The sequence below is a fragment of the Mustela nigripes genome, chromosome 14 (genome assembly GCF_022355385.1).
Source record: "Mustela nigripes isolate SB6536 chromosome 14, MUSNIG.SB6536, whole genome shotgun sequence".
NCBI classification, from domain to species: domain Eukaryota; kingdom Metazoa; phylum Chordata; class Mammalia; order Carnivora; family Mustelidae; genus Mustela; species Mustela nigripes.
Genome location: NC_081570.1, coordinates 71,815,859 through 71,842,437, shown reverse-complemented (window position 1 = coordinate 71,842,437; position 26,579 = coordinate 71,815,859). Strand labels below are relative to the sequence as shown.

The 26,579-nt window shown below is 35.9% G+C and overlaps 1 protein-coding gene across 1 annotated transcript in view; it reads left to right on the top strand.

The window, feature by feature from the left end:
* ZNHIT6 (zinc finger HIT-type containing 6) overlaps positions 1-26,579 on the top strand; it is a 59,555-nt gene that overhangs the window by 19,738 nt on the left and 13,238 nt on the right. Inside the window, exons 6-8 of the mRNA XM_059376996.1 lie at positions 12,285-12,353; positions 13,114-13,194; positions 14,630-14,707. Coding sequence (XP_059232979.1) covers positions 12,285-12,353; positions 13,114-13,194; positions 14,630-14,707 — 228 coding nt within the window. The remainder of the gene's footprint in view (positions 1-12,284; positions 12,354-13,113; positions 13,195-14,629; positions 14,708-26,579) is intronic.

Here is a 26,579-nt window from a genome sequence, read left to right as displayed (position 1 = left end):
CTGATGGAGCTAGACAGTAAGATGAATCTTGTTTTCATTTCTGCTAACACAGCATCCATTCTGCAATTCATGGGTCAGGGGTCACTTAGGCCTTCAAGTCTCACTGTTTAAGAAATGCGGTTCATAAGTCTATAGCCTCCATAGATAGTGGTTCCTCTGATGGACCCAGGCAGAATCCATTGAAAACTTTCCAGAAGGGGACCCACCATTCTAGTTGCTATGAAGAACTTGTGTGATTCATGGGAAAAGGTCCATATATCAGCATGACAGGTATGTTTAGAAGAAGTAATTCCAACCCTCATGGAGGACGTTGATGGGTTTAAGACATCCGTGGAGGCAGTAACTACAGATGTGGTAGAAGCAGCAAGAGCACTAGATAGAAGTAGAAGTGGAGCCTAAAGAGGTGGCTGAATGGCTGTGATCTCAATACAACTTTCACACGTAAGGAGATATTTCTTATGAATGGAGAAAGTGGTATCTTGAGATAGAATCTACTACTGGTGAAGGTGCTCTGAAGATTGTTGAAATGACAACAGAGGATTTAGAATGTTAGACTTAATTGATAAAACAGTGGTAGAGTTTGAGAGGACTGACCTCAGTATTGAAAGTTCTATGGGTAAAGAACTCCAAGCATCATCTGCTATGGAGAAATCATTTACGAAAGGAAGAGTCAGTCAATGCAGCAAACTTGATTGTTGTCTTGTTTTTTAAAATTGCCACCCTGATCATTCAGCAGCCATCAATACTGAGACAAGGCCCTCCCCCAGCAGAAAGATGACGACTCCCTGAAATCTCAGATGATGGTTCGCATTTTTTATTTTTTAGCAATAAGGTATTTTTTAAATTTGAGATATGTACTTTGTTTTTTTAACAGACTGCAGTATGATGTAAAAATAACTATGCACTGGGAAACCAAAAAATTCATTTCACTGGCTTTGTTGCAGTATTTACTTTCGTTACAGTGGTCTGAAACTGAACCCATGATTATCTCCGAGGTATGCCTATATCTATGTAACACTGTATATATAGAATATTACCTTCACCCTAGAAAGGTCTTTCCTTGTTAGTTCCTCTCCTCACCAGGGACATCCTGTGATGTCCTGGTGTTGAGTTTTGCCTGATTTAAAATTCCATATATGAGATCATATAGCTTACCCTTACTTTTGAATGAGAGTTTAGCTGAATATTAAATATCTTGATATTTTATTTTGATACTTCCATTCAGTTACTTATTCCCTTCTTTCTTTTTTTTGCCACTCGTAAGAACACTCTCTTTTTTGTCCCTTGCAGTTGCTTTTCAGATCTTCACTTTTGTCTTTGGAGTTCTGCAGCTTCCGTATGATATGGGTCTTCATGTGATTTTTTGAAAAAATTTATTTATCTTCCTTGGCATTTGTGCTTTCTGCATATTGCAGTTCTGGGAATTCTAAGGCATTATTTTAATATCTCATTTGTTTGTTTTTGCTACTTTCAGGGTAATTTATTCAGTTACATCATTCAAGTCACTATCTCTTCAGCTGTGTCTAATTAATCTTATCTTTAGCTCATGTAGTGTTTTTTGTTTTAGTTTTGTTTTTCATTTCTAGAAGTTTTGTGTCTTTCCCAAATCTCTCTGCTCTTTTAGATCGAACTGTATTCTTTTCTCATGTTTAAGTTTCCCTTTGTTTAAAAATTTAGAACATTTATTATCTGTTTAAATAATTCCAGTATTAGAAGTCTGTTACTGCTGTGTGCTGTTTCTGCTGACTTTTGGTTATGGTGGCTGGCTGGTTTTCTTGTTTTTTTCCTTCTAAAAAAGAGCTGTGAACACAAGTTGACATAGAAGGTGGCATGCGTTTGCTTATGCCAAGATACTCTATGGCTCCAATTTAGGATCCTTTTTAATTTCTTAGTCTTAAATTTCTTAGACTATATTAGTAGGGATAATTTGAATCCCAGCCAATTTGAGGAAGCTACAGTTCCACATTTTCAATTGAGGTCTTTCCCTCTACTGTTTCTACCTTTCTCCTAGAGCCCGAGCTAAGGCCCACATATTTCCTAGTTGTTTCCTTTGCTAGTGGTCAGGATTTTTCTGGTTTACAGTTTCACTGGCTTTATGGTGTGATCCCAGTTTGAGGTCTCCAAAATATGTGGATCCAAGATCATGTCTCCTGTCATCCCATAGTTGTGTACAAGCCTCTCGGTACCAAAATTGGCAAAGGTTTCCAGAGCAGGTGTCATTTCAGCATTCCCCCAGGGTCTTTAGTTCCTGCTTCCTTTTGGTTCCGAAAGATATCTCTTACCTGCCTATGAGCTCAGTCTGTTTATTTCTCCAGGATTTCTTAATGTATGCTATTGAGAAGGTTTTCAGATTATCTCTTCTAAAATGTCTTGTTTAAAATAAACAGTGGCCCCAGTACAAAGATAAGGCAGTAGGGGAAAAGAGATGGATCAGGAAGACATGATAATTACTTGTTCACTTAGCAATTCCACTTCTAGAAATTTATTCCATTTAAATGGAATATGTACAAGGATATTGAGTGCAGTGTTGTTTGTAATAGCAAAAGAGTAGTATGAAAATAAATAATTTGTTAGGAGTGGACAGCATAAATTATGGCATGTTTTTACAATGGAAAAAGAATGGAACAGGTCTGAATGTACTAATACGGAATGTCTAAGAGAGTCTAAGTCTGAGAAGATGGTAGACGTGTGTCCGTTATTTAACAACACTTTGAATTAATAATTGAGCGCCTGTCCTGTGTTAGAAGCTAGCCACTAGATGTCTCTCTTGTAAAGAAGTAACCTTTTATTTACAGATTCACAAAATTACTTTGTTTCCTTCAGATAAAATTACAGCATTCTAATTATATTGCAGTAATATACCCATCTACCTCTTTATTAATGTCAGTAGCATTTTTTCCTTAACCAGTTATGTGGTGATACCCTTCTTAAAACACAGTATTTTACTTACATGATGACCTATAAATAGTATACTTTACTGCAAATTGACTTTAGAAAAGAGCAAAGGAAAAGGAAATGATGGGTTTAACAGTTGTGGTAATAGAGGGACAAGTGGATTTTGCAGTGATCTAGTTTGGTGGAAAGATTTCAGAGCAACAGCAGGGATTTAGAAAAAACAGTATGAAAAAGTAGAAACTTAATTCCCCAAACAGGCATTTCCTTACCGGGGCCGTGTAGGCAGTGGTAAGGAAGTTTCTGTGACATAGCATCACAGAGGTGGTACTTTTCCATAGCAGCAATTAGCCAGCATTCATGAAAATGGAAAACACCCTTGGTCTTCTTGGAGTCCCTGCCTAGGTTCAGTTAAGGAAGTCCTTCCGCAGTCCCCAGGTGTACTACTTCATGATATGCCTCTGGCATCTGTTCTTTCCCCTTCCTTCACCATAGCATTTATCAGCTGTATTCTCCCATGCGGGCCCACCTTGTCTCACCCTGGATTATTGAAGAGCTTCTGAGTGCCCACCCTACCTCAGTGTCTCCTTACTTCATTCACTTGACACATGGCTGTCTGACACATCTTTATAAAATGTTTTTTATCGAGACAGTCACTTGCTCAAAATCAAGAAGTTAAGTCTAGGTTTGAGGCTGGTCTTGTGGGAGACTATCAGATGCAACAGGATAAAGTAGTAAAGGTAAGACACTGTGTGTGGTTTGGTGTGTCTAGAAACTAGGTTGGGAGTTGGTAAGTGGTAGGAGATGAGGTTGGAGAGAGCCCCACTTGGGCTGGGCTTTGCAGGACTTTATATGCCATGTCAGGGAGTTGAGATAGTCATACTTCGAGCAGAAAATGTTCCTTTTGGTATGAGGGATCCCTACTGAATGGTCTGTCCCCACCTGATTTCCTAATACAGTCAAGCAAGTATACCCAGGCTGGTCACCATGCTTAATCCTAGAATGTTTTCCTCATCCATTATTTTCTAACCATCTGTGAAGACACAATAGCTCATCTTTTCTGTTACTTCTTTTTGCTGCAGTTCCTATAGTACATATTTTCTCCACAGTTAATACGAAACACATGCTGCATTTAGTGCTGGCATTCGGTTTTTGGTATGCATATACATGTGTTCTCCTTTCTGCATTCTAGTGTTTCTTAGTAAGGGCTCTATTGGCATTTTGAACAGGACTGGTTTTTTGTTGTGTGGGACTTTCCCATGCATTACAGGAAGATTAGCATTTCTGTTCTCTCCCCACTAAAATGCCTGAAGTGCTTCCTAGTCTTGGAACAGTCAGAACTGCCCAGCCATTTCCAAATGTCCCCACCGCCCAGGTTGGTACAACTCCCAGTTGAGAACTAGTTTATTAAATGCTCAAGTATTTATCAGTTATTTGAAGCAAGATGTACTTTTTCATTTCAGTATTTACCTGCTATATCCATTTTCTTAATATACTGTCTACTAAAGCCAGTACCACATACTTAACCTGTTTCCTATTATTATTGTGTAGTGGTGAAACTAATTTTTAAAAGAGCAAAATGTAATATATAACTGGAACTTTTCAAAGTATTTTCATAATGATGTGAGACATATAAAATTATGGTTTTTATTCTCCCCAATTCCAGTAATTTTAATCCATGCTAAGTAACTACACAGATCCTTTGTATTCACTCTTCCAAAAATACTTATTATGGTACCAATCCTAATAAAATAGATGGATTATTTTTATGAGGAATAGTTATATTTATTCTTGAGACTTTAAAATTTGTTCTTGAAATGTATTCTAAAAGATAAAATGTCTGTGAGTGAAGGATTGTGTAGGTATTTTACACATTTGTTTTTCCCTCGAAGGTTTTCAAAATTTGGTAGATTTTCCTTCTGCTTTAAATTCAGGTAAAGTTTTATAACTTATGGTGGAACAAAATGGTTTTTTCCTGAAATTCCTTCAGGTAGAATGTGCTGCTTCCAAATTTCATAAGAGTTGACAATTTACAGTTTAGTCTATCTTCCTTTTCTGCTGCTTCAGAATGAAAAATGAAAGATGAAACCTAGAAAGAAGAAAACTTCAATTCCTTATATCAGGATGCTTGATGTTGCTTGAAATAAAATACCCAACTCAAACCAGTTTGAGTTTTAAAAGGGTATATTATTGGCCATCATAACTGAATGTCCAGAGGTAGAATGACTTCAGAGTTAATAGATAAAATGACTCGATTACATCATCAATAACTCAGTTTTTTGCTGGTTCTCCATTGTATCTTCCGTGGCGTAAGCTCAATCCTCATGCTCATAGGGTGCCCTGGTAACAGTTTGAGTTGCAGTTAAGATCCAGGAGTGCTTCTCTCCCAGCATTATTGAACAGGAAGCCTGAAATTCACCACAATAAGACCACCTAGGTCATCTGCCCAGTCCTGATCCATTGTGTCAAGGAAAATCTAGGGTAGTGATTTTCTTAAGCCAACCAATTAAGTGCATATCCCTAGAGGTAGGGAATGGGTTCCATTCCTCAAAGCATGGTTATAGATTAGGAACGAGGGTGGTGGTAAGAGATTGCCAAGGAGGCAGTTAAACTATAACTGTTATAAATGATTTCAAAATATGAAGGCAAATATATAAAATATAACTGAACTGCATTTAAATTAACAGTACGTAAAGGTACATTGTTTGTTAATGAACTTGCAGTTCTGATAAGTTCATAATGGTAGAGTTGATTAGAGCATAGACTCTGGAGTTATTTTACTGTCTGGGTTCAAATCCCTCCTCTGCAACTTTCCAACTTAATAATGACCTTGAGAGACTTTTCTCTGTCTTAGGGTTCTCATCTGTAAAATGAAATAATGGCATTCATCTCAAAGTTAAAAGAAGTAAAAAGAAGTAATACAGGTAAAACCTTTAGAACAATGTCGGACATATTAAAAAGCACTTAATAAACTAGGGGCGCCTGGGTGGCTTAGTGGGTTAAAGCCTCTGCCTTCGGCAGGTCATGATCCTAGGGTCCTGGGATCGAGTCCCACATTGAGCTCTCTGCTCGGCAGGGAGCCTGCTTCCTCTCTGCCTGCCTCTCTGCCTACTTGTGATCTGTCAAATAAATAATCTTAAAAAAAAAAAAAAAGAAAGCAAAAAAAGAAGCACTTAATAAACTATTGTTATTACTGTTGCTCCTTGCTAGTACTCTGGTAAAAGGTTCTGCTGGTAGGTTGATCAGCTATGGACTTTACTAACTTAATTAGTGATATAGTATTCTGAAGATTAGAAATGTGGAAATTCTAGCTTTAGTTTACTCCCATGGAGTTACCTGTATTTAAAAATCAGAAGTAAAAATTTTAGACATATTTGAACTGACATGACCTATTATTGTGCTTCTCAAAAGTAGTGAGAAACATTTCCCTTAATAATTACAAATAAGGGCTGAAAAGTTAATGTCTTGAATATACTGTAGAATATACTATAGAAATATTTACTAGGAAAGTTAAGTAGTAGGATGATGATTCTCCCTCCAAGCCCTTCATTTCATTTTTTTAAAAGCTTTGTTGTTGGTGCATTAACCACAAAATAAAATCCATAGGGTTTAGCAGAACATTCAGGACTTTTAGCAATCTAATATGAATCCAAATGGTCAGTTTCATCTCCAGCCACACGGTAAGTGGAATTTGGTCAGGAACTCGTGGCAAAATATTCTCAGTTAAAGGACCTGTGAATATTTCTGTGCTAAGCTTTGTAACTCAGAACACTAGATTGAATGTAGAATTACAACAATGGTAAAAACAGTAACACATTTTTGATATATTCTGAGCTCTCAACATATATTTACTCATTTAATCCTATGATATAAGTACTATTGTTATTCCCCACTTTACTCTGAGAAACCTGAGTCACAGAGATTTATCTCTTGCTCAAGATCACATCAAGTTACAAATTGTTAAGAGTAGGACTTAAGCCCAGAGTCCACTTAACCTTTGCCTTCTCCTACCTCTGGTCCATACAGTATGTTGAGTATTCTTCCTCTGTATAGCAGCCATGAAGAACAAGGTGCTTTCATATGGAAACTCTGTGTTTCTCTCATAGCCATATGGAAGGGAAACACAGTGCCCAGGATTGGTGGTTGATTTAAGCCCTAAACAGAAGCTTTCCATGGCCTCGTCCCCTTTGTTCGCATGCTTAATGCTTAGGGAGCCCTTTGGAGTGTTCTTTGAGTCAATACTGGTTAGTCAGTGAGAGAGTGGAATGAAAATTGTTAATTTTTTTTTTTTAAAGAACAAAAATATTCAAGCTCGTTTAAATTTTATATTAGAAATCTTAGTACTAAGAATTCAGCCTTCATATGTAACTCTTAGCTGTGGAATATTTCTTGAGGAAGATAGCTTTGAAGCTGTCAAAATGATTAGATGGGTAACCCTAGTTCTGGTAGGGCAATAATCTCTGAGATAAAAAGGAAACCTCTTAAAAGAACACTTCCACTAAGGAATATTTTTAGGTAAGAATTAAGTCCTTTCATTATGAAATAACCGTAGTTAAAAGTTTGGGGCATGTCCTTCATACTTGTAAACACATTTATGGATATGTATTTTAAACATATATGCCCTCATTCAACACATACATTTTTCTACCTCAATGCATATAGTTCTGCCTCATCTTTTCATTCATTATGTAGATCTGCTATAATTTATTTAATCAGTTCTCTGATGATACCCATTTAGGTTTCTTTTTTTTTCTAGAGTGAAACAGCAGACATGAACATATGTCATTACTTGTCCAATTATTTCCTTGGAATAAATTCCTGGGAATAAAATTGTTGAGGCAAAAATATGTATTTTTTTATTATGAATATTTATTTATGGCTTTTATGAAACTAAACTGCCAGAAGCTTATACCAATTTATATTTCTCTCAACAATGAAAAATGTCCATTTCACCACTCGTCCCTAGTATTTCTGATTTTAACGACATCTTTGTAAATCTGACAGGTAAAACGATTTCATTTCCATTTCCATTTCTTTGGTTATAAATGAACTTGAAAATCTTACTGTATTAAGAAATCAGTGCCATTTAAAAGGATCTGGTGCCTTTGTTTTCTGCCCTTCTCCCTTGGAATTGTGGTAGCGCTCCAGATATGAAAATTAGCAATTTTAAGTCATGGAGTCAGAAGAATAATTACAGGCATGGGTATAGAATTTGCATCCCCTGTAAATTTGTGTCATCATGCACATACTGTTTTCTTTAAACTGTGGGAGAGAATGAGCCTTAACAGTTTCTAGTAAGCATTAGCTCTTAAATAAGTGCCCTGTATTACCTTATTAAAATCAAGTATAATATTTATTTTCCTCTTTTAATACTTATAAATGTTTCTCAACCTTTTTTATTATTATTATTATTGCCTCCCAAGGAGCCCTTTTAGACATTTCCATCTAATTGCCCCTCCATGATATTTGATACCATAGATATAGGATGTACTTATTAATCTTGTTTATGTACGGGGACCCTTTGGAAGCCCACACGCCATGGTAATATTTGAGACTTTTTTTTTTTTTTAGCACTCCCAAGAACAAACTTTACCCCCCTTTGGTGATGCTGCCCTCATTAAGAATGCATGATTGAGGGGGCAGGAGAAAAAGCTTTGCTGGGCATGAGTATTTTTTTAGTTTAATGGACTCAAAGAGAGGTCACTGTTCTCTTACTTGTCAGGTGGTCCAGAAGGGGACATTAGGTTTAACAATTGCCACTGTTCTTCATTAGTCTTTTATCAAACTCTAGACATAGTGCCTTGAGGTACATAAGTTACCTAGAATATTTATTTACAGTATTTCCATTCATGAGAATTTGGTAATTATGGCAAGGACACAGTGACATGATTATAGTTGAAGGCATTTTGTTGAAATTAGGGGATAGTAGTCTTGATATAGTAGGAGTAATAGTGAATGTTTTAAGCCCTATCCCGGTGGTTCTCAGCAAGTGGTGATTCTGCCTCCCAAAGGACATCTGCAATAATTGGAGGCATCTTTGGTTGTCATACTGGAGGAGTGGGTGTTGCTAGTGGCATCTTGGGGGATGCTGCTAAACATCCTGCTGGGGGAATTGTTTCCCCTGTCTTCCCACCTCCACCACCACCACCACCATAACAAAGGGGTATGGGGTCCAAAATGTCAGCACTGCCTAGGTTAAGAAACCCTGTTCTAGTCCAGTGATTCTGCTCCTTGGAATCTGTCTTTACAGAATAGTCCAAAATATAAAAATGTATGTGTGTGTGTGCATGCATAAAGATACTCACTAAAGTGTTCCATTTTCCTTTACAGTGTTCTAGAAAATTTACTGATGCAAACATAAAACATAAAATTACTCACAATCCCCCTCAAAAATAATGTGATTTTGGTGTATATGTATTTTTATAATTGGGACATGTATCACTATATGTAATTATGAAAAGTGGGAAATGAACTTAATTCTTTGAAGAACAAACTGATGCTCATCAGAGGGGAGGTGGGGGAGGGTGAAACAGATGATAGTGCTTATCATGATGAGCACTGATAGAACACTGTATGTTAACCACACTAGAATTAAAATTAAAAATTGAACTTAAAAAAACCCTAACTCTTTTGAGATTTAGATTTCATTGCCCATGGCAGAACTACATCAGTTTCAGGAACACTAAAGAACTGGCAACTACTTCAGAAATAAATTAACTCAGCCATTTCAGGAATCTTTATACAGTACCCTTCAACCTCTTGTGTCCATTCTTTTCCTTAAATTTTGTATTCTGAACTACTGTTTGCAAGTGATTTTTACACTACCATAGAGTTAAAAAATACAGGCAGTTTTTCAATGAAGCTAACATTTAATTTTGTGTATCAGAAGAGGTAAATGATAGGTGCATCCCTAGGGAAAATCTTTTTTTTTTTTTCTTTACTGTAATTTAATATGGTAAAACAAATGATAAAAAAGTGGAAGCAATCATAATATCTATCAGTAGAGAATGGATAAATAGATTTTGGCATTTTTCACAAAATGAAATACTATGGAACAGTTTAAGTTAATGAACTAATCTGTATGTATTAAAATAAAATCTAAAGGATAATGTAAATGAAAAGCAAGGCATAGGATATTTAGAGTATGATAACTTTGAAGTAAATGTTAATGTTACACAAAATCTATATTGTTTATACATATGTGTATAGATACATACATAAAGTACAGAACCATGAATGGCAAGAATATACACCCAACCTCAGGAAATTAGCTACCTCTGGATGGGAAGGGAATTTGATCAAGGAACAGTTCAGTTAACTTTTTATTCCTTAGAAGAAAAAAATATTTCAAACAAATATGGCAACATGCAAGTTGGATTAATCTTGAGTATGGGTGCATTGAGTGTTCTTTATATTCTTCTTCCTTGTTTATGAAAAATTGCAAGGTCACATTTGTTAAAAGTATACATCTCATATTTGTTCATGTTTGAACTGAGACCATATATAGAAATATTTTTATAATAGTCATAATTTAGCAATGTATATATAATAAAATAGTAGTGAATGACTTCTTTACAATCACAACTAGTTAACTATAGCAAATAAAATGATTTCCGGGGGCTTTTCTACCATTGTTTTTGGAATGCTAAGTACTTTCTGAAGGTATTTAGTGTCTACTGAGTGTTAAGAAAGAGGAATGGTTCTTGAAATTACTCAAGCAATGATTGGAGTAATTAAATATGATTTACAGTCCCATAAGATGATGAATTCATAATCTTATTTTCTCCTCTATAACATGGGAAAAACAAATATATTTAGCAAGAAGCCATATTATACATTTAGATTAAAAATTGGTTTATATCTTACTAAGAAATGTGAAATTGGGCCCTAGGTGACTCAGTTGAGTATCTGACTCTTGGTTTGGGCTCAGGTCATGATCTCAGGGTTGTGAGATTGAACCCTATGTTGGGCTCCATACTCCAGTAAGCACAGAATCTGCTTGAGGTTCTTTCTTCTTCCCTACTTCTCTGGTCCCCCACCCCACATGTGTGCGCTCTCTCTCTCAGATGAATAAATAAATATGGGGAGAAAGGAAATGTGGCATCTCAGAGCCTTTTGATGGTGATATGATGCAATGCCTGTTTCACAGATAACGAACATTGCAGGGTGTTTTGTTTTGGAAGAATTGTTTATTTAAAACCAGGAACTGTTACATTTGCATTCAGATTTCTTTTAGAAGTTTTTCCTCTGAGATTTTAGACATCTGGTCTTTAAGTTAATAAAGGGTACTTTATGGCTCTGTTCTATCAGAAAAAAAAGAAATGCTAAACTTAACATGATTATTTCTTACATGAGAAGTGGCACTTTCAACAGAAGTATAATCAAGCATATTTTTTTTCTAGCTCATGCTAAAAACTGTCTTTTTAATAACAAAAACTTCCATAAGCAGATCTGTGATAGACTTACCCTAAAAGAAGGATTTTTACTTGCTTTTATTCTTATTGTATCTGATAAAAATTTGACTAAATCATGTAAATGTTTAGTGAGACATACTCTACTAGATTGTATTAAAAGAAAACTATTTGAGATTTTGGAGCCATCCTGCTAAGGGACAGATTTATAGTGATGCTGGTCATTTGCTTGGAAACGCTGTTGGCCATTAACTTGCCAGTGGGTTGTTAGAAATTTTCTCTAAGTAAGGAAAACATGTAAAACCATCAAATGGTGAAAACATTTAAATTTCTCTGTTGGATTGAATATTTGAAGCATTAAATTTTTTGAAGAAGGAATAGTATTTAGTGTCACCAAATTTAGGGGTGTTAAATAGAACATATGGTCATTATGCTAAAATTAGTCATTTGGTGAATTATTACTGTTGATCGTGTATCAAACCAAAGTTTAGACCTGAAAGCAAAAGGACTCTAGCTGAGAGTGCATTCTGCTTAGCAACCAACTTGTTGTCCACTGTTTTGCTACAAAATGCACGTACTCATGGCTTGGAAGTGTATCTGCAACCAGCTGGTTGTAACCAGACAACACTTCATTCACTTAATTTCCAAACTAGTTAGGCAAAGACATCAGCCCGTTGTTTTTAGTCAGGAGGAATTTATTTGTAAACTTCAAGTAGTAACACACTGATCTCAAAAGCCCCTGATCTGTGTGAAATTGCCTTCTAATTCAGGAGTGTAAAGTCCTTGTAATTCAAAACTGTTGCACTTCATTTTGTTTTCCTCTTCAGAATCCTTACAGGTATATTGTTTGAAAAACAGCTTCTAAAACCTTAGAAAATAGTTGAAAGATACATTAAGTGTTAGGAATACTTTTTGAATTACTATCTGAAAAAGAAAATTTATTGTCTACCTTGATCCTCATAAGATTATCTTCTAATTTAGAAAACAGCAGTTTTGTTGGCATGTGAAGCTCCAGTTTCCTCAGAGTCAAGCTGTGTACATAGAAAAAAGGTATAGTATTACAACTATTAAGAACTTTGTTCTTATTGTGGTTTTGTATTTACAATAAACTGTTAACTTAAATGTGTATCAGGAGTAAAATGGACGACTAAGTTGTTACCTTTGAAGTTTATACCAGACTAAAGTCAGGGAAAGGACTTAAATATTATGGATGGAGCTATTTATAGCACAGTAGTATATATGAATATGTATAATTGAGGAAAAAGTTACTCATTCAAAGCAGTGTCTTAATTTTGTTTCTACAGATTTATAATTCTAAACAATGTGCATATTTACTGGAAAGTTGAAAAACTTGAAATACTTTGTTTCCAGAAAAAGTAATATCAATTTTTTACCCTGGTCTTATGATTTAGAATGAATAAACTTGAACATGCACTGAAATTTGCAACCTTTTTTCGGATTTTTTATTTCTACATCTTTCAAATATATTTCATCCTTAGTTCTTTCTTCTCGTCTGTGAGCACAGGTGTGTGTTAAAAGAGGCTTCATATTTTTATAATTGATTTATAGGGAGCTTCTCAAAATAATTGCTTTTTAGGACTTTTTAAGTGTGTCCAAGAATTTTTTTAAGCCTTTTTCCTAAGCAGTTTTTGCTTAAAAGGATGTTATATTTTGCCAAGAGTAAAATAAAAGGTCTTTGTTTAGTCATTTAAACAAAACATCACAAGATTTAGTGATTCCAAGTTAACACCATTAGTAGAAACTTATACATAATAATATGTTTTCTTTTTGTTGTTTTTTTGTTGGGAAGAGTACCAGATGATAAAACTATTAATGAAATCCTAAGACCTTACATTGATCCTGAAAAATCTGATCCTGTAATTCGTCAAAGGTATGCTTCAAAAGTCTTGTAATTTTCTGAAATTATTAAAAATGCTGAGGTACTGATTATGTACACATTTATTATGTAGAGCTATGACTTTATTAGAATGTGATATGTCAGTACAGTTTACTTTCTGTGCCATTTCCTTGGTGTTTACTCAAGGCTTTGTCAGTCATGGATGATGTTTTTGGATAGCAATAAAAACAGTACATAATACTTAGTATTTACTGTTTTCCAGATACTCATTGAAGGAGATAATTAATATGTACTAAGTAATTTAATCCTCACAGTAACCCTTTAAGGTAGATTACTACTTATACCCATTTTGCAGGTGGAAACTAAGTCTTAAAGTGGTTAAATGACTTCATATAGCAAGTAAACAGGGAAGCTGGGATTTAAACCCAGATGTTCTGGAATCAGAGTCTGCACTGTTAACTCTCGAATCAGGCTTCTTTAAAGCTGAATCAGAAACTTGGCAAATTAAGAGTTTCTGAATAATTGTTAAAGACCAGGGAGTTCTGTTTCAACCAAGTCTTCGTAAAACTAATTAAGATGCACTCTGCCTCCTGTCCAGAAATATAGCATGGATAAAAATGGTTAACATAGAACAGTAGAAAGATGCAATTATATATCTGGTCTACAGTAGCTCGCTCTCTTTTTTACTATGTGATCAAGGAGTAAGTTACTTAACTTTTGGTCCTTAATTTTTTCATCAGTAAATGAGAATGATAATATTCACTAGATAAGGTTATTTGAAGCTTAAAAAAAACCAGAATTATAAAGTTTCTGGTACAGGGCCTAGCACACAGTAGGCAACACTCAAAAAGCAAATCTATTATTAGAGTGTGAATTAGTTTTCCTGAGCGGGAACCCATTTAACTTTTTTTTCTCCAGATGGTACCTGCTTAGGATATGAATGCTTGGTTTGGTTCCAGAGTAACCTGGTATTTAACCTTTAGATTGGGTGGATTCTAAAATGTCTGATCCAATTCTAATTAAATCTCATCTTCTACTTCTAATAAAAGGTTGTGCTCAGACTGAACCAAATCCACGCCCCATATCAAGTAGTGTCTTTGGTACACATATAGTGATTGAATTTCTTTTCTTCTTAATACTGATAATCCAACTGTAATCATTGGTCATGTGTTTGGCCGTAAGACAAAGTACCTGTCATTAAATTGGATGCATTTTTTAAAAATAAATACCAAGTTTAACTTAATTTACTGAAATAAATATTTTTTAATTTAAGAGAGAAGAAAGGTAATTTTTTAAAAATTCAAATCCTTGGTTAGAAAGTATTTTTAACCTTTTTTTTCTGTGTTGGATAGTTGAATTTTAAGTATTATTAGCTACTCTTAATTAAATGTTTGGTCTTCCATAGATATTATCTTGAAATATATTAAAAATCAGTTTTGTTTACTTCAATATGACATTTTTGTTTCAGGTTGAAAGCCTACATTCGCTCTCAAACCGGGGTCCAAATTTTAATGAAGGTTGAATATACACAGCAAAATTTAGTAAGGTAAAACTGCTTCCCTCCCCGTTTCTTTAAATATTTTCGAATTCTGTAATATAATTAAGTAGCTTGATTAGCTTAAGTAGCTGGTTATTTTACTACTATGATTTTCAGATTAAAATTTTAAAATAATCACACTTATAGGATAAATTCAACTGAAAAATTACTCTGGTTAAAATATCTTAAAATAGCATTATGCACAGGGCACCTGGGTGGCTCAGTTGTTAAGCGTCTGCCTTTGGCTCAGGTCATGGTCCTGGGATCCAGCCCCACTGGGCTCGCTGCTCAGCAGGAAGCCTGCTTCTCCCTTACCCATTCCCCCTGCTTGCACTCCCTCTCGCTGTCTTTCTGTCAAATAAAAAAATAAAGTCTTTTTTTTTTTTAAAGATTTTATTTATTTATTTGACAGACAGTAGGCAGAGAGACAGGCAGAGAGAGAGGAAGGAAAGCAGGCTCCCTGCTGAGCAGAGAGCCCGATGTGGGGCCTCAATCCCAGAACCCTGGGATCATGAGCTGAAGGCAGAGGCTTTAAGCCACTGAGCCACCCAGCCCCCCCCCTTTTTTAAATAGCATTATGTACAAGTAAAAGATCCTAAAACCCATTTTAACTTACTTCAAGAAATATTCTCTACAACAGAGTTCATGTTGTTGCCTTTGGAAATACAAAACTTCACATGATCAGCTGAGCATAGCGTACTTTGCATTCTCTGCTGAGAAATGTAAAGAGAGCTGGGATCTAACAAACTCTATTACTTGAGAAACTTCTTAACTTGACTGGGCTGTTCCTGCATTAATGCTGTGGTGAAATAGACTACACCAAAGATCTCTGGGAGTCTCTGCAAAGTCTTCTTAAGTGCCAGGGACATTGTCATTGTACTGACTTACAAAACACTGATCTTTTATGACCTTTGAGGCTCTTTCATTGTTCATTTAACAAAACTACTAGAATCAGTTCAGGCTGTATCTGGTCAGTCTCACCTATGACTTGATTTGTTAGTTTAGAGGTTTTAGAGTCCAAGCTGTGAAAGCAAAACTGGGATTTCTCCAGTTATGTTAACTTGAGTAAATTTTACGATCTCGCTTACCTTAGTTTCCTCACCTTTAAAATGGGGATGATAATTATTATAAGATTGTCCTGAGGAGGGTTGCCTGGGTTGCCTCTGCCTTTAGCTCAGGTCATGATCTCGGGGTCCTGGAATCGATCACCGCATCAGGTTCTCTGCTCATTGGGGAGCCTGCTTCCCCCTCTCTCTCTGCCTGCTTCTCTGCCTACTTGTGATCTCTCTCTCTGTGTCAAATAAATAAATAAAATCTTAAAAAAAAAAGATTGTCATGAGGAGCCTGGGTGCTCAGTTGATTAGCGTCTGCCTTTGGCTCAGGTCATGATCCCAGGGTCCTAGGAGGGAGCCCCTAGTCCTACTCCTTTCTCAGCCGGGAGCCTGCTTCTCCTTCTCCCTCTGCCATTCCCCCTGCTTGTGTACTCCTTTGTTCCCTCTCTTTCTCTCTCAGATAAATAAAGGCTTAAAAAAAAAAAAAGATTGTCATGAGAGATTAAGGTATTTCATTCAGCACATGGTAAGTGCATGCTTTTATTACTACTACAGATAAATGGATTCTTACAAAATGTTTACACATGAGATAAGACCTGTAGTTAAGAACAGATTTAAACACCAAGTCTTAACCAACTTTTACCAATATATCTCAGACACTCTCAACTTCATATCATTGATCATGGTTCAGTGATAAAAAAAAGTTCAAGTTTTCTATCACATATTTTTTCCCTAGACTTGTTAATTCAGTATATTTATTTACAATTCATACTTTAACTCTACTCTTTCCCCCAAAATATTTGGGGTCTCAAGTGAGGGGTGGAAAATTTTGTGGGTTCTGCAAAGATAGTTTATCCACTTATAATATCCATGTTAACCAAAATCAGTATTTCTGAATTGGCAATCAAAGATTTATGTAATTAGTGAGAAATACTGATGTAAAAGGTGCATTTTTTCAGTTTTGCCTAGCAAAAATCTTAAAATAAATTTCATACAATTCATGTTTAAACAAAACAATTTGCATCATTCCCTTGGAATTTACCTCCTATCAATCATTAAATAAGTTTTCCTTCTTTTATTATCTGTTACCTCATTCAAATTCAGTTCCTTTCTTAACATTTGCTATATTTTATTTAGTTAATTCTTGTAAATGTTACTCGCATTTATGTCATACGCTCTTGATGAGTATATTGTGGCTTCAGTCTCATAAGCCTGTTAAGAGAACACCTGTGAGTTTTTATGAAAAATGAAATCACTTTCGGATAGTTGTCTCATCTCATCTTCTCCCAAGTCTTCTCCTGACAGCCTGCTGATGTGTCCAACCTTCTAACACTTTTGCACCACTCTGAGTGTTTGCCAGCTCCTTGTCCTAGACTGCCAGGGTGGGGGATAATAGGTAAATGGCTCCGGAATGGTTGGAAGGGAGACAGTAAAAGTGCTACCCATGCAGCTGATTAGCTTCATCATTTCCTTTGTTGTATATAATTACAGATAGCAGACATTGGCTACTATTTTAATGCTGCATGAATGCAGTGGTTTTCTTAATTAATAAGTATGTGTTTGAAATATATTGCTTTTTTATTATTAACATATATATATTATTTGTTTCAGGAGTATAGGTCTGTGATTCATCAGTCTTACACACTTCATAGCACTCACCATAGGACATGCCCTCCCTAAGGTCCATGCTTTTCTGGACTTAATAAAAATATTTTGATGAGGTTGGGCATCATCTTGACTACGGTCACCCTGTTTTCCTAATCTGTTAGGCAAATAATTAAATTTCTTTACCAAAACTAAGGAAAACAGCCCATTATCATTTTGGTACAACTGGTAATAACAAGAGGTTTGGTTTTTTTTTTCTTTTTTCCTTTTTTTGTTTTGTTTTAGTTAATTACAGTTTTTTTTTTTTTTTTAATTTTCTTTCTTTGTTGTTACCGTTTTTATTTCCTCCATTACCAGAAAGAGAAAGTTTGCTATATCTTCATTTTAAGTCAAGGCAAACTGGGGCTTGGCCAGGGAAGAAATCTGCTACTCACTGAGACAGTTAAACTTGACTCTTTGACATGGTATCCTCTTTTTCCAAAGTTCAAGGAAACCAAAACTATACATGTTAAAAGGTGGATGCTTAGTATTTTAAAGTTTATAATACAGGACAGGCTGTTTGGGCTCAGAATGTATGCTATAAATGCTTGAAGAGGCAGAGAGGTTAGAGATTTTGAGATGGAGATTTCAGCATTTCCTCGCAGACAAGGGTTTTCCAGGAGAGTGGCTGGCAGAAATGTCTACAGCATGATCCAGAGGGAAGCAGTTGAGAAAATCATTTCATGCAACTGCATTAGAAATTAGGATACAGAGAGACCAGAGCACAGGAAGATACCAATCAGATCGGAAAGGTTTCTTTTAACAGAGAGTGTAAACCTGAACCTGAAACCAGGTCAAAAAGTGCACTGAATTGAAGGTCCAGTGACCTAATTGTAGGCATTCAGTTTCTCTGTGCTTCGTTTTCCATTAAGATCCTTTATTTTCTCTTTCATACCTTCTTTAGGAACCCAAAAGGGACCTAACCTTAATCCCCAACGGGAAAGGCATGATAGATTAATAAAGCAAAAGGTGATATTGTTCAAGCAATACCTAGAATAGGCTGTTCTGATACTAAACCTGAGCCAATCTGAATAACATGAAAAGTATTTTGACTTTCTCTTATCTATATCAAAAACTTGTTATCCAAATTTCCCCATTTGAGTTGTTTATTTGAACTCAGTAGTCTATTGGAAGTCATTAGGAAGAAGGCAAAGAAAATCCAGTGAAGGAGTTTTTATTCTAAGTTGGGATAAGGTGCATCATTTATTTTTGAATTGTTAAGTCCACTTCATGATGCCGTGATCCTAATTGCTATAAAACTTCCTGTTTTCAAGTATTTTTTAATCATTGAATAATGAAATTAGATACCTGAGAATCCTTTTAGAAATAGATTTTCATTTGATTTTTTTAAATGATTTTTAAATGATTTTTTTTAATTAAAGATTTTTAAATCACAGTGTTTTTCAGATAATGCATTCATAGATAGGATAAGAATGAGCACTTATATTTGATTGTAACTTGATTACATGTATCATTAAACATTCAGAGAACATATAAGTAATATTATTATAGGTTTTAAAATGTTAGGCTTGTAATATAAGATAAGCATGCTAAAATGGAAGGATTTTATTATTTCCTAAAATGTACTTACAAGGCAGAAACATGTAGTTTCCTTGTGGCTGTTGATTTTAAATGTATCCTACGATTTACAGCATTCCAATGACTCCGGAGTAAAGTCTTTTTACCAAATATTTAATGTTGCCAGTTTCCACTGGTTGTGTTTTCCATTCTTGGAGGGTTTATGACAGTTGTCTCATGATGTACCTGATCCGCTAGAGCAGTCTTAAATGTTTCCCACTTTTTAGCTTTGCCATACATGACTTTTATTTTTAGACTTAGGGGATTATAGAGTGCATGTCTAACCCTAAGGTATTTGCTGCTGATCTGTTTGGGAGTTTTCTTTCCAGAATACACTGGCTTTGAATTTGCTTTTTTCTTATAAAAGCTAATATGGCTTCGTAAATAAATTCATGTATTCATTCACTTGCAAACAGTGATACGCACTTTGATTCAGGTTATCATTCTAGACATTAGGGTAATGGCAGTAAGGAGAACCATTCCTGCCTCTGTAGAGCTTACATTCTCAGTGCAGGAGAATTCATGAGAGGTGCTTTCGTTTGCAGGCCACCCTTTATCTTTTGCCACAGCATTTCTTAACCAGCTCTCTCTTCTCAGATAGTAAATGAGTGGTTTTGAAACAGAAAAACCTATGTTGGTAATGCCAGGTCCTATAAGAGATAGTCATTGTGTTGCTGCTCCCTTAAGTTGTTACTGACTGAAGAATTTAGAATACTCCAAAGTTTGATACTGTTCATTCAGTTGTAATTTTCAAAATCTGTTTTCTGTATTTTAATGGAACCATTTATTTCCCATAAAGAAGTTGAGATACATTTTCTTGTCATGTTTACTTTGCTGCTTTGATGTTTATGTAAGTTCTTTTTTATTTTTATTTTTTTAAAGATTTATTTGAGAGAAAGAATGGGAGAGAGGGACAGAGGGAGAGAGAATTCCAAACAGACTTCACTCTGAGTGCAGAGTCCAGAGTGGAGCTTGATCTCATAACCCCAAGATCCAAGACCTGAGCCGAAACCAAGAGTTGGTCACTTAACTGACTGCATCACGCAGGTGCCCTGTAAGGGCATAGTTTTGATATAGATATGGGTTAAACTATTATGGGATAGTTCTTTCCAAATTTACTCAAAAACCATTAATTAAGCACTTTTATCTTTGTGGCATATAAATAAAAACTGGGGTTTATTCAAGAATGAATGGGGTATAGTTCTCCTATACAGACCTGAAGCAGTAGTGACTGAGGTTCCTGGCATGGATTTGTTTTTTGAGAGATGCTGGTGAGCCTGGAGAGTCTTCGGGCACATTTGAGGTTTAAGTAGAAGAGGCATCGTTTTCTGGAACATTATTTTTAAAAGCAGTGGCCTTTTTATACTACTCATTTGTTAATAGGATCCCTTCAGAGTGAGATGATATCATATTCTAGTAAAAAATACTAATACTATTATTTCGGAATAGAAGTAGACCTGATTTTACTTTGAGAGGTTCCAGACTAGACTTTGTAGACCAAAAGCCTCACCATTGTAAATACTAAGCTTATTAGATCACTGCTTCTCAAACCTAGCCCACATTATGAGATGTTCCAAAATAACCTTTTGGTCTTTATGCAAAAGCCTACATCAAAGTAGATTTTCTGTAAAGTCAAAATAATGTTATAAATTTGGTACAAACCTTGGAAAGTTACTAAGCCTGTTTCCCCACCTGAAAGTGGAGATCAAAACAGAAGCAATAGTGCCTTGTTGTGAAGAATACTTTGTGATGTTAGCTGCTAGTACAATGCTTGGGACATAGCAAATCGCTCTTAGTAAATACGTATTACTCATGTATTAAGAGTTGTGATAGGGGCACCTGGGTAGCTCAGTTTTTTTAAGCGTCTGCCTTTGGCTCAGGTCATGATCTTAGGGTCCTGGGATCCAGCCCCATTTTGGGCTCTCTGCTCATTAGGGAGCTGCTTGTGCTCACTCTCTCTTTCTCAAATAAATAAAATCTTACTTAAAAAATTATTAAAAATAAGAGTTGCAATATTCAGACATCTTGCAGAATTGACTCAATATAAGGGTTTTTATTATTGTTTTAATCCTGAAGATTACTTCCTTACGAAAAGGAGGAAATCGGTTTCAAACAAAAAATTCTGTGTAGTCAGCAGTGGACTATATTATGCATTACTTTTTTAAAAATAACAACTTGTTTCAGCCATTTTGTCTTTCTTATACTTGTGAGAAGTACCCTAAGTTCAATATTAGCTATACTCTCAACATGTTTGCCATTAACCACATGGGGGCAGATACCCAATCATGTTTGTTTCAATTTCTTTTGATATAAATTGGATATTGGGAGAATATGAGGTTTGAGGAGTTTGTGTATTTATGGTGTTATCAAGTATTATTTCTGTACAGTGTCTCTCAGATGTATTTTCAACCTTTTTCCCAAACTCCAAATCCTGGTTTGTAGCTGTCTTATTAACACATCTCATTAGATCTTAAACCATTTAGAGCTTATCACACCACATCTGTTTTTTCCTGGTGTGTGTGTGTTTTATTTTAAATATAGAATAAATGGGTTGATTATGTTCCTGGCATCTAGTAAGCAGTCAGCAAATATTGATACTTATTCCTTGTTATTAGCACTGTCATTCTTGTAGTGAGACGTAAGACCTTAGAGCCATGTTTCACTTTTCCCTTACTACTCTGGCTTACATGGTTGCTTCCCTCTCCATTTTTCTGAGTAGGCTATTGTTTATCAGTATTTGCAGTGGAGCCTGTCCCTTCTCACCAACTGCATGTGATTTCCTTATCATTTGTGCCATAAAAAATATGTTGTACTTCTCATAGTTTCCTGCAATCTTGTCTTATTTTTCCTCCCAATAAGATTTATGCTATTCGATAATAAACTCCCTTTTGAAAAACAGTGACTATATTAGGCATCTTCATTGTTACATTTCCTGTAGTACTTGTTACATTTCCTGTAGTACTAAGCCAGTGACTTCCCCATAGTAGGAATTTCTTAACAAATAGTATACTGATTCACTTAAATGTATATATGCTTGCTATTTGCTAGATGTTGATACCACTTTAATACCCAAAAGCAGGATTGGGACAATTTTTTCTACAATGGCCAGAGAGTAAATGTCTTTGGAATGGTGGGCCATATAGTCAAAATTGTCAACTCTGCTATTATAGCACATATGCAAGTATAGATAATACATAAATGAATGGGTATGACTTACGACATTCCAGTACAACTTTATTTACAAAACGGACAGACAGTGGGTTGAATTTGGCCTGCTGATTGTAGTTTGCCAATCTCTGCTCTAAAGGATTTTTTTTTAAGTAGGCTCTACACCCAGCATGGGGTTGAACTCACAACCCTGAGATCAAGACCTGAGCAGAAATCAAGAATTGAATGCTTAACCAGCTGAGACACCCAGGCACCCCTAAAGCATTTTTTAATTGGTTATTTGACTATATCATTTAATCAGTGAAGGGCTTCAATTCTCAATATGGAAAATGAGAGAGAAAAAAAGAAAAAGATTACAACAACTGCCCAGTATAATTTAAAGTTACTTCAGAAAAAGCAGTTCCTGCTCAAAGACGGGCTTTCTAATAAATTAACATGACCTAAAGTATCAGTGAGCCCCTTCCATGTGTCAGCTCAGTGTTAAGCCCTACACAGGCATCTAAAAGACCAGCCCTCAAGGAGCTCACAGTCTAGGAGAGAAGGCAAATATATGATAAATGCCACAATAGCTATGTATTTTATATTTAAGGCATAATAAGTGCCCAAGGGAAGGCATGGGCATTTCGCATAGATCTTCCAGACTTGGAAGATGGACGTGCACACCAGTTGCCTTCACTCTGCTTGCAAAGTTTGGCATATAAAGTCAAGTGTTTGGACTTTAAACCCAAGCCAAATTAAAATATTATTTAATAGGCTTTGACTTAATGAGCAACACAGAAGATTATTACTCTTCTTGGGGATACTACCATGTTATAGTTGCACAGATTTTATTAGCTGTTTCTTACTGTTCTGGTTGCAGTTAATAATTTTTGGAAAACTTTCTTGGGGTGGGGGATCAGCCAGCAAAAGTATGAGCTCCTTCTCTTGGATGATTTTATTTCCATGCTGAGAGGATGGTTTTTATTTTTTTTTTAATTTTTTTTAAAAGATTTTATTTATTTATTTGACAGAGTGTGATCACAGGTAGGCAGAGAGGCAGGCAGAGAGAGAGAGAGGAGGAAGCAGGCTCCCTGCTGAGCAGAGAGCCCGATGCAGAACTCGATCCCAGGACCCTGAGATCATGACCTGAGCCGAAACAGCGGCTTAACCCACTGAGCCACCCAGGTGCCTGAGAGGATGTTTTTTAAATAAAAACTAAGGTTACTTTACTTTCTTTGGATCTGTAGCATGAAATATTTTAAAAATCATTTACAGTGAAATTAAAGAAGATGCTTTTTCCTATGTTGTTTTAAAGAAATTGATTTTGTCTATGAAAAGGCCTCAAGTGAGACCCACCTGACCTCCTTTTGGTTTTCACTAACACTCCCATCCCCTGCCCAGCAAGCAAAGACCTTTTCTACCTTAGAGCAGAGCTGACCTCCAGTTCATATAACTTGTTCAGATTCTGATTTCCCTGACTCTCGGCTCTACCTGCAAGATACTACCGCCCAGCCTCAGTTAATTCTAAGAGCCTGGTCTCTCGCCTGCCTTTCCACATAGCCCTGCCATATCCCTCCTTGCTTTTTACCTAACCCATACCCCACTGGCCAATTATTCCTCCTGACCATAAACATCTCCACAACTGAACATTTAACCTGTATTCTTTTCTCACAAAGTGCTTCTCAGATTTCAGTGTCCATCATAATCATTTAGGACGGTTGTTGGAAATACAGATTTCCAGCCTACCCTTAGAGAGGCTCTATTTTATCATTTTCACATAGGACCCAGAAAAGTGCATTTTTTACAGTCTCTGCTTTCTAAGTTATCCGTGTGATCAAACTTGGAGAAACACTGGCCGGGGTGCTAAACTCCTTGAGGACATTTGATTCCCATACAGTGTCTGACATGTTTTCTGTATAAGTATTTGGCAGATGTTTATACAGTTGAATTTTTGAAGATGTGAAAAGAAATATGTAGTTTGATATTAAGGTGGATTTTTTTAAATCAGATTTTTACGTCTTTAAAGATATTAATCTGTAAGCTTTACCTAATTCAATTGGAACTATAAAATTATCTTATTTCAGGCTTACAGAAAATAATTGAAAAACACATTTTGAAGATATTCTAAGTAAGAAATTTATAGTATACACTCTGCAGCCATCAAAAGAAATGAAATCTTGCCATTTGCGATGACGTGGATGGAATTAGAGGGTATTGTGCTGAGCAAAATAAATCAATCAGAGAAAGACAACTATCATATGATCTCCCTGATACAATGAAGTGGAGATGCAACGTGGGGGGTTTGGGAGGCAGGAAAAGAATAAATGGAACAAGATGGGATCAGGAGGGAAACAAACCATAAGAGACTTTTTTTTTTTAAAGATTGTATTTATTTGTCAGAGAGAGAGAGAGAGAAAGAGAGTGAGCGCACATGCACAAGCAGGCAGAGGCAGAGAGAGAAGCAGGCTCCCTACTGAGGAAGGACCCCGATGCGGGACTCGATCCCAGGACCCTGGGATCATATCCTGAGCTGAAGGTGGCAGCTTAACTGACTGAGCCACCCAGGTGTCCCACCATAAGAGACTCTTAATCTCTCAGAACAAACTGAGGATTGCTGGGGGGAAGGGGATCAGGAGAGGGTGGTAGGGTTATGGACATTGTGGGGGTGTGTGTGCTGTGGTAAGTGCTGTGAAGTGTGTAAACCTGGCGATTCACAGACCTGTACCTGGGGCTAAAAATGCATTATATGTTTATTAAAAAATTTAAAAATTAAAAAAAATCAGATTGCCCCACTGCATTAAAAAAAGAAGAAAGAAAGAAATTTTTAGTATGCAGTTAAAAGTTAGGATTTTTAAAAACTTCCTGCCATTAGAAAAGAGGGTGTTGGAAGTTAACATTATTTTGAGAATATTGGTACAGAATAAAATATATTATCAGAGAACATTAAGGGGATTCCAGAATGTCTAAGGATAGTGTTAATTACTTTCAGATGTCTTGCCTTAAGAAAATTGCAGACTCCGTTGTTGCCTTTTAGTTAGATCCCTTGAAAGTAAATGTGCTAAAGGAAGGGTTAGTAAAGACAGCAGTATGCTCTCTAGGTGGGATTACTTAATTTCCTTATTTTCTTTTTGGAAATTGATTCTATAAATGAGTACTTACAATAGTAAGCAAACTTGTAAGTAATAGAAGATGCCATCATCCAAAATTGCCCATCTATAAAATAATTTCCAGTAAAAATATTACTTAAAATGTAGTATGCTTGAGTTTTAATCAATTTTACACTAATAATTATTAAAATTATTCAATTCAGAAGTATTTTTAACATTTAAAGTATTAAGGTCATAGGTAATAAAATTAAATTTGTAGTTTACATACACATTTTTGTTACAGAAAAGTATAAATGGGTAATCAGTTAAAAGATTTTCAAACATAAATACATTATTCAGGGTAAAATTTCTTTGTGGAGAATTAGCGTGGAAATACAAGTTCAAGGAGAAGAGGGAACCATATAAGCTTTCTAACTATTAAGGAAGAGCTTGGGGGGAAAAAAGAGAAGAGCATGTTCATCTTTTTTTTTTTTTTTTAAATTTTATTTTATTTTTTCCAGTGTTCCGAAATTCTTTGTTTATGCACCACATCCAGTGCTCTATGCAATACATGCCCTCCATAATACCCACCACCGGGCTCACCCAACCGGCCACCCTCCTCCCCTCCAAAACCCTCAGCTTGTTTCTCAGAGTCCACAGTCTCTCGTGGTTTGTCTCCCCCTCCGATTTCCCCCAACTCACTTCTCCTCTGCATCTCCCCATATCCTCCGCGTTATTCCTTATGCCACAAGTAAGTGAAACCATATGATAATTGACTCTCTCTGCTTGACTTATTTCACTCAGTGACTTATTCACTCTTCCAGTCCCACCCATGTTGATGCAAAAGTTGTGTATTCATCCTTTCTGATGGAGACAATACTCCATTGTATATATGGACCATATCTTCTTTATCCATTCATCCGTTGAAGGGCGTATTGGTTCTTTCCACAGTTTGGTGACTGTGGCCATTGCTGCTGTGAACACAGGTACAGATGGCCCTTCTTTTCACTACATCTGTATCTTTGGGGTAAATACCCAGTAGTGCAATTGCAGGGTCATAGAGTAGCTCTATTTTTAATTTTTTGAGGAATCTCCACACTGTTTTCCAAAGTGGCTGTACCAACTTGCAATCCCCCCATCAGTGTAAGAGGGTTCCCCTTTCTCCACATCCTCTCCAACATTTGTTGTTTACTGTCTTGTTGATTTTGGCCATTCTAACTGGTATAAGGTGGTATCTCAATGTGGTTTTGATTCGAATCTCCTGATGGCTTATGATGATGAACATTTTTTCATGTGTCTGTTAGCCATTTGTATGTCTTCTTTGGAGAAGTGTCTGTTCATGTCTTCTGTCCATTTTTTGACGTGACTATCTGT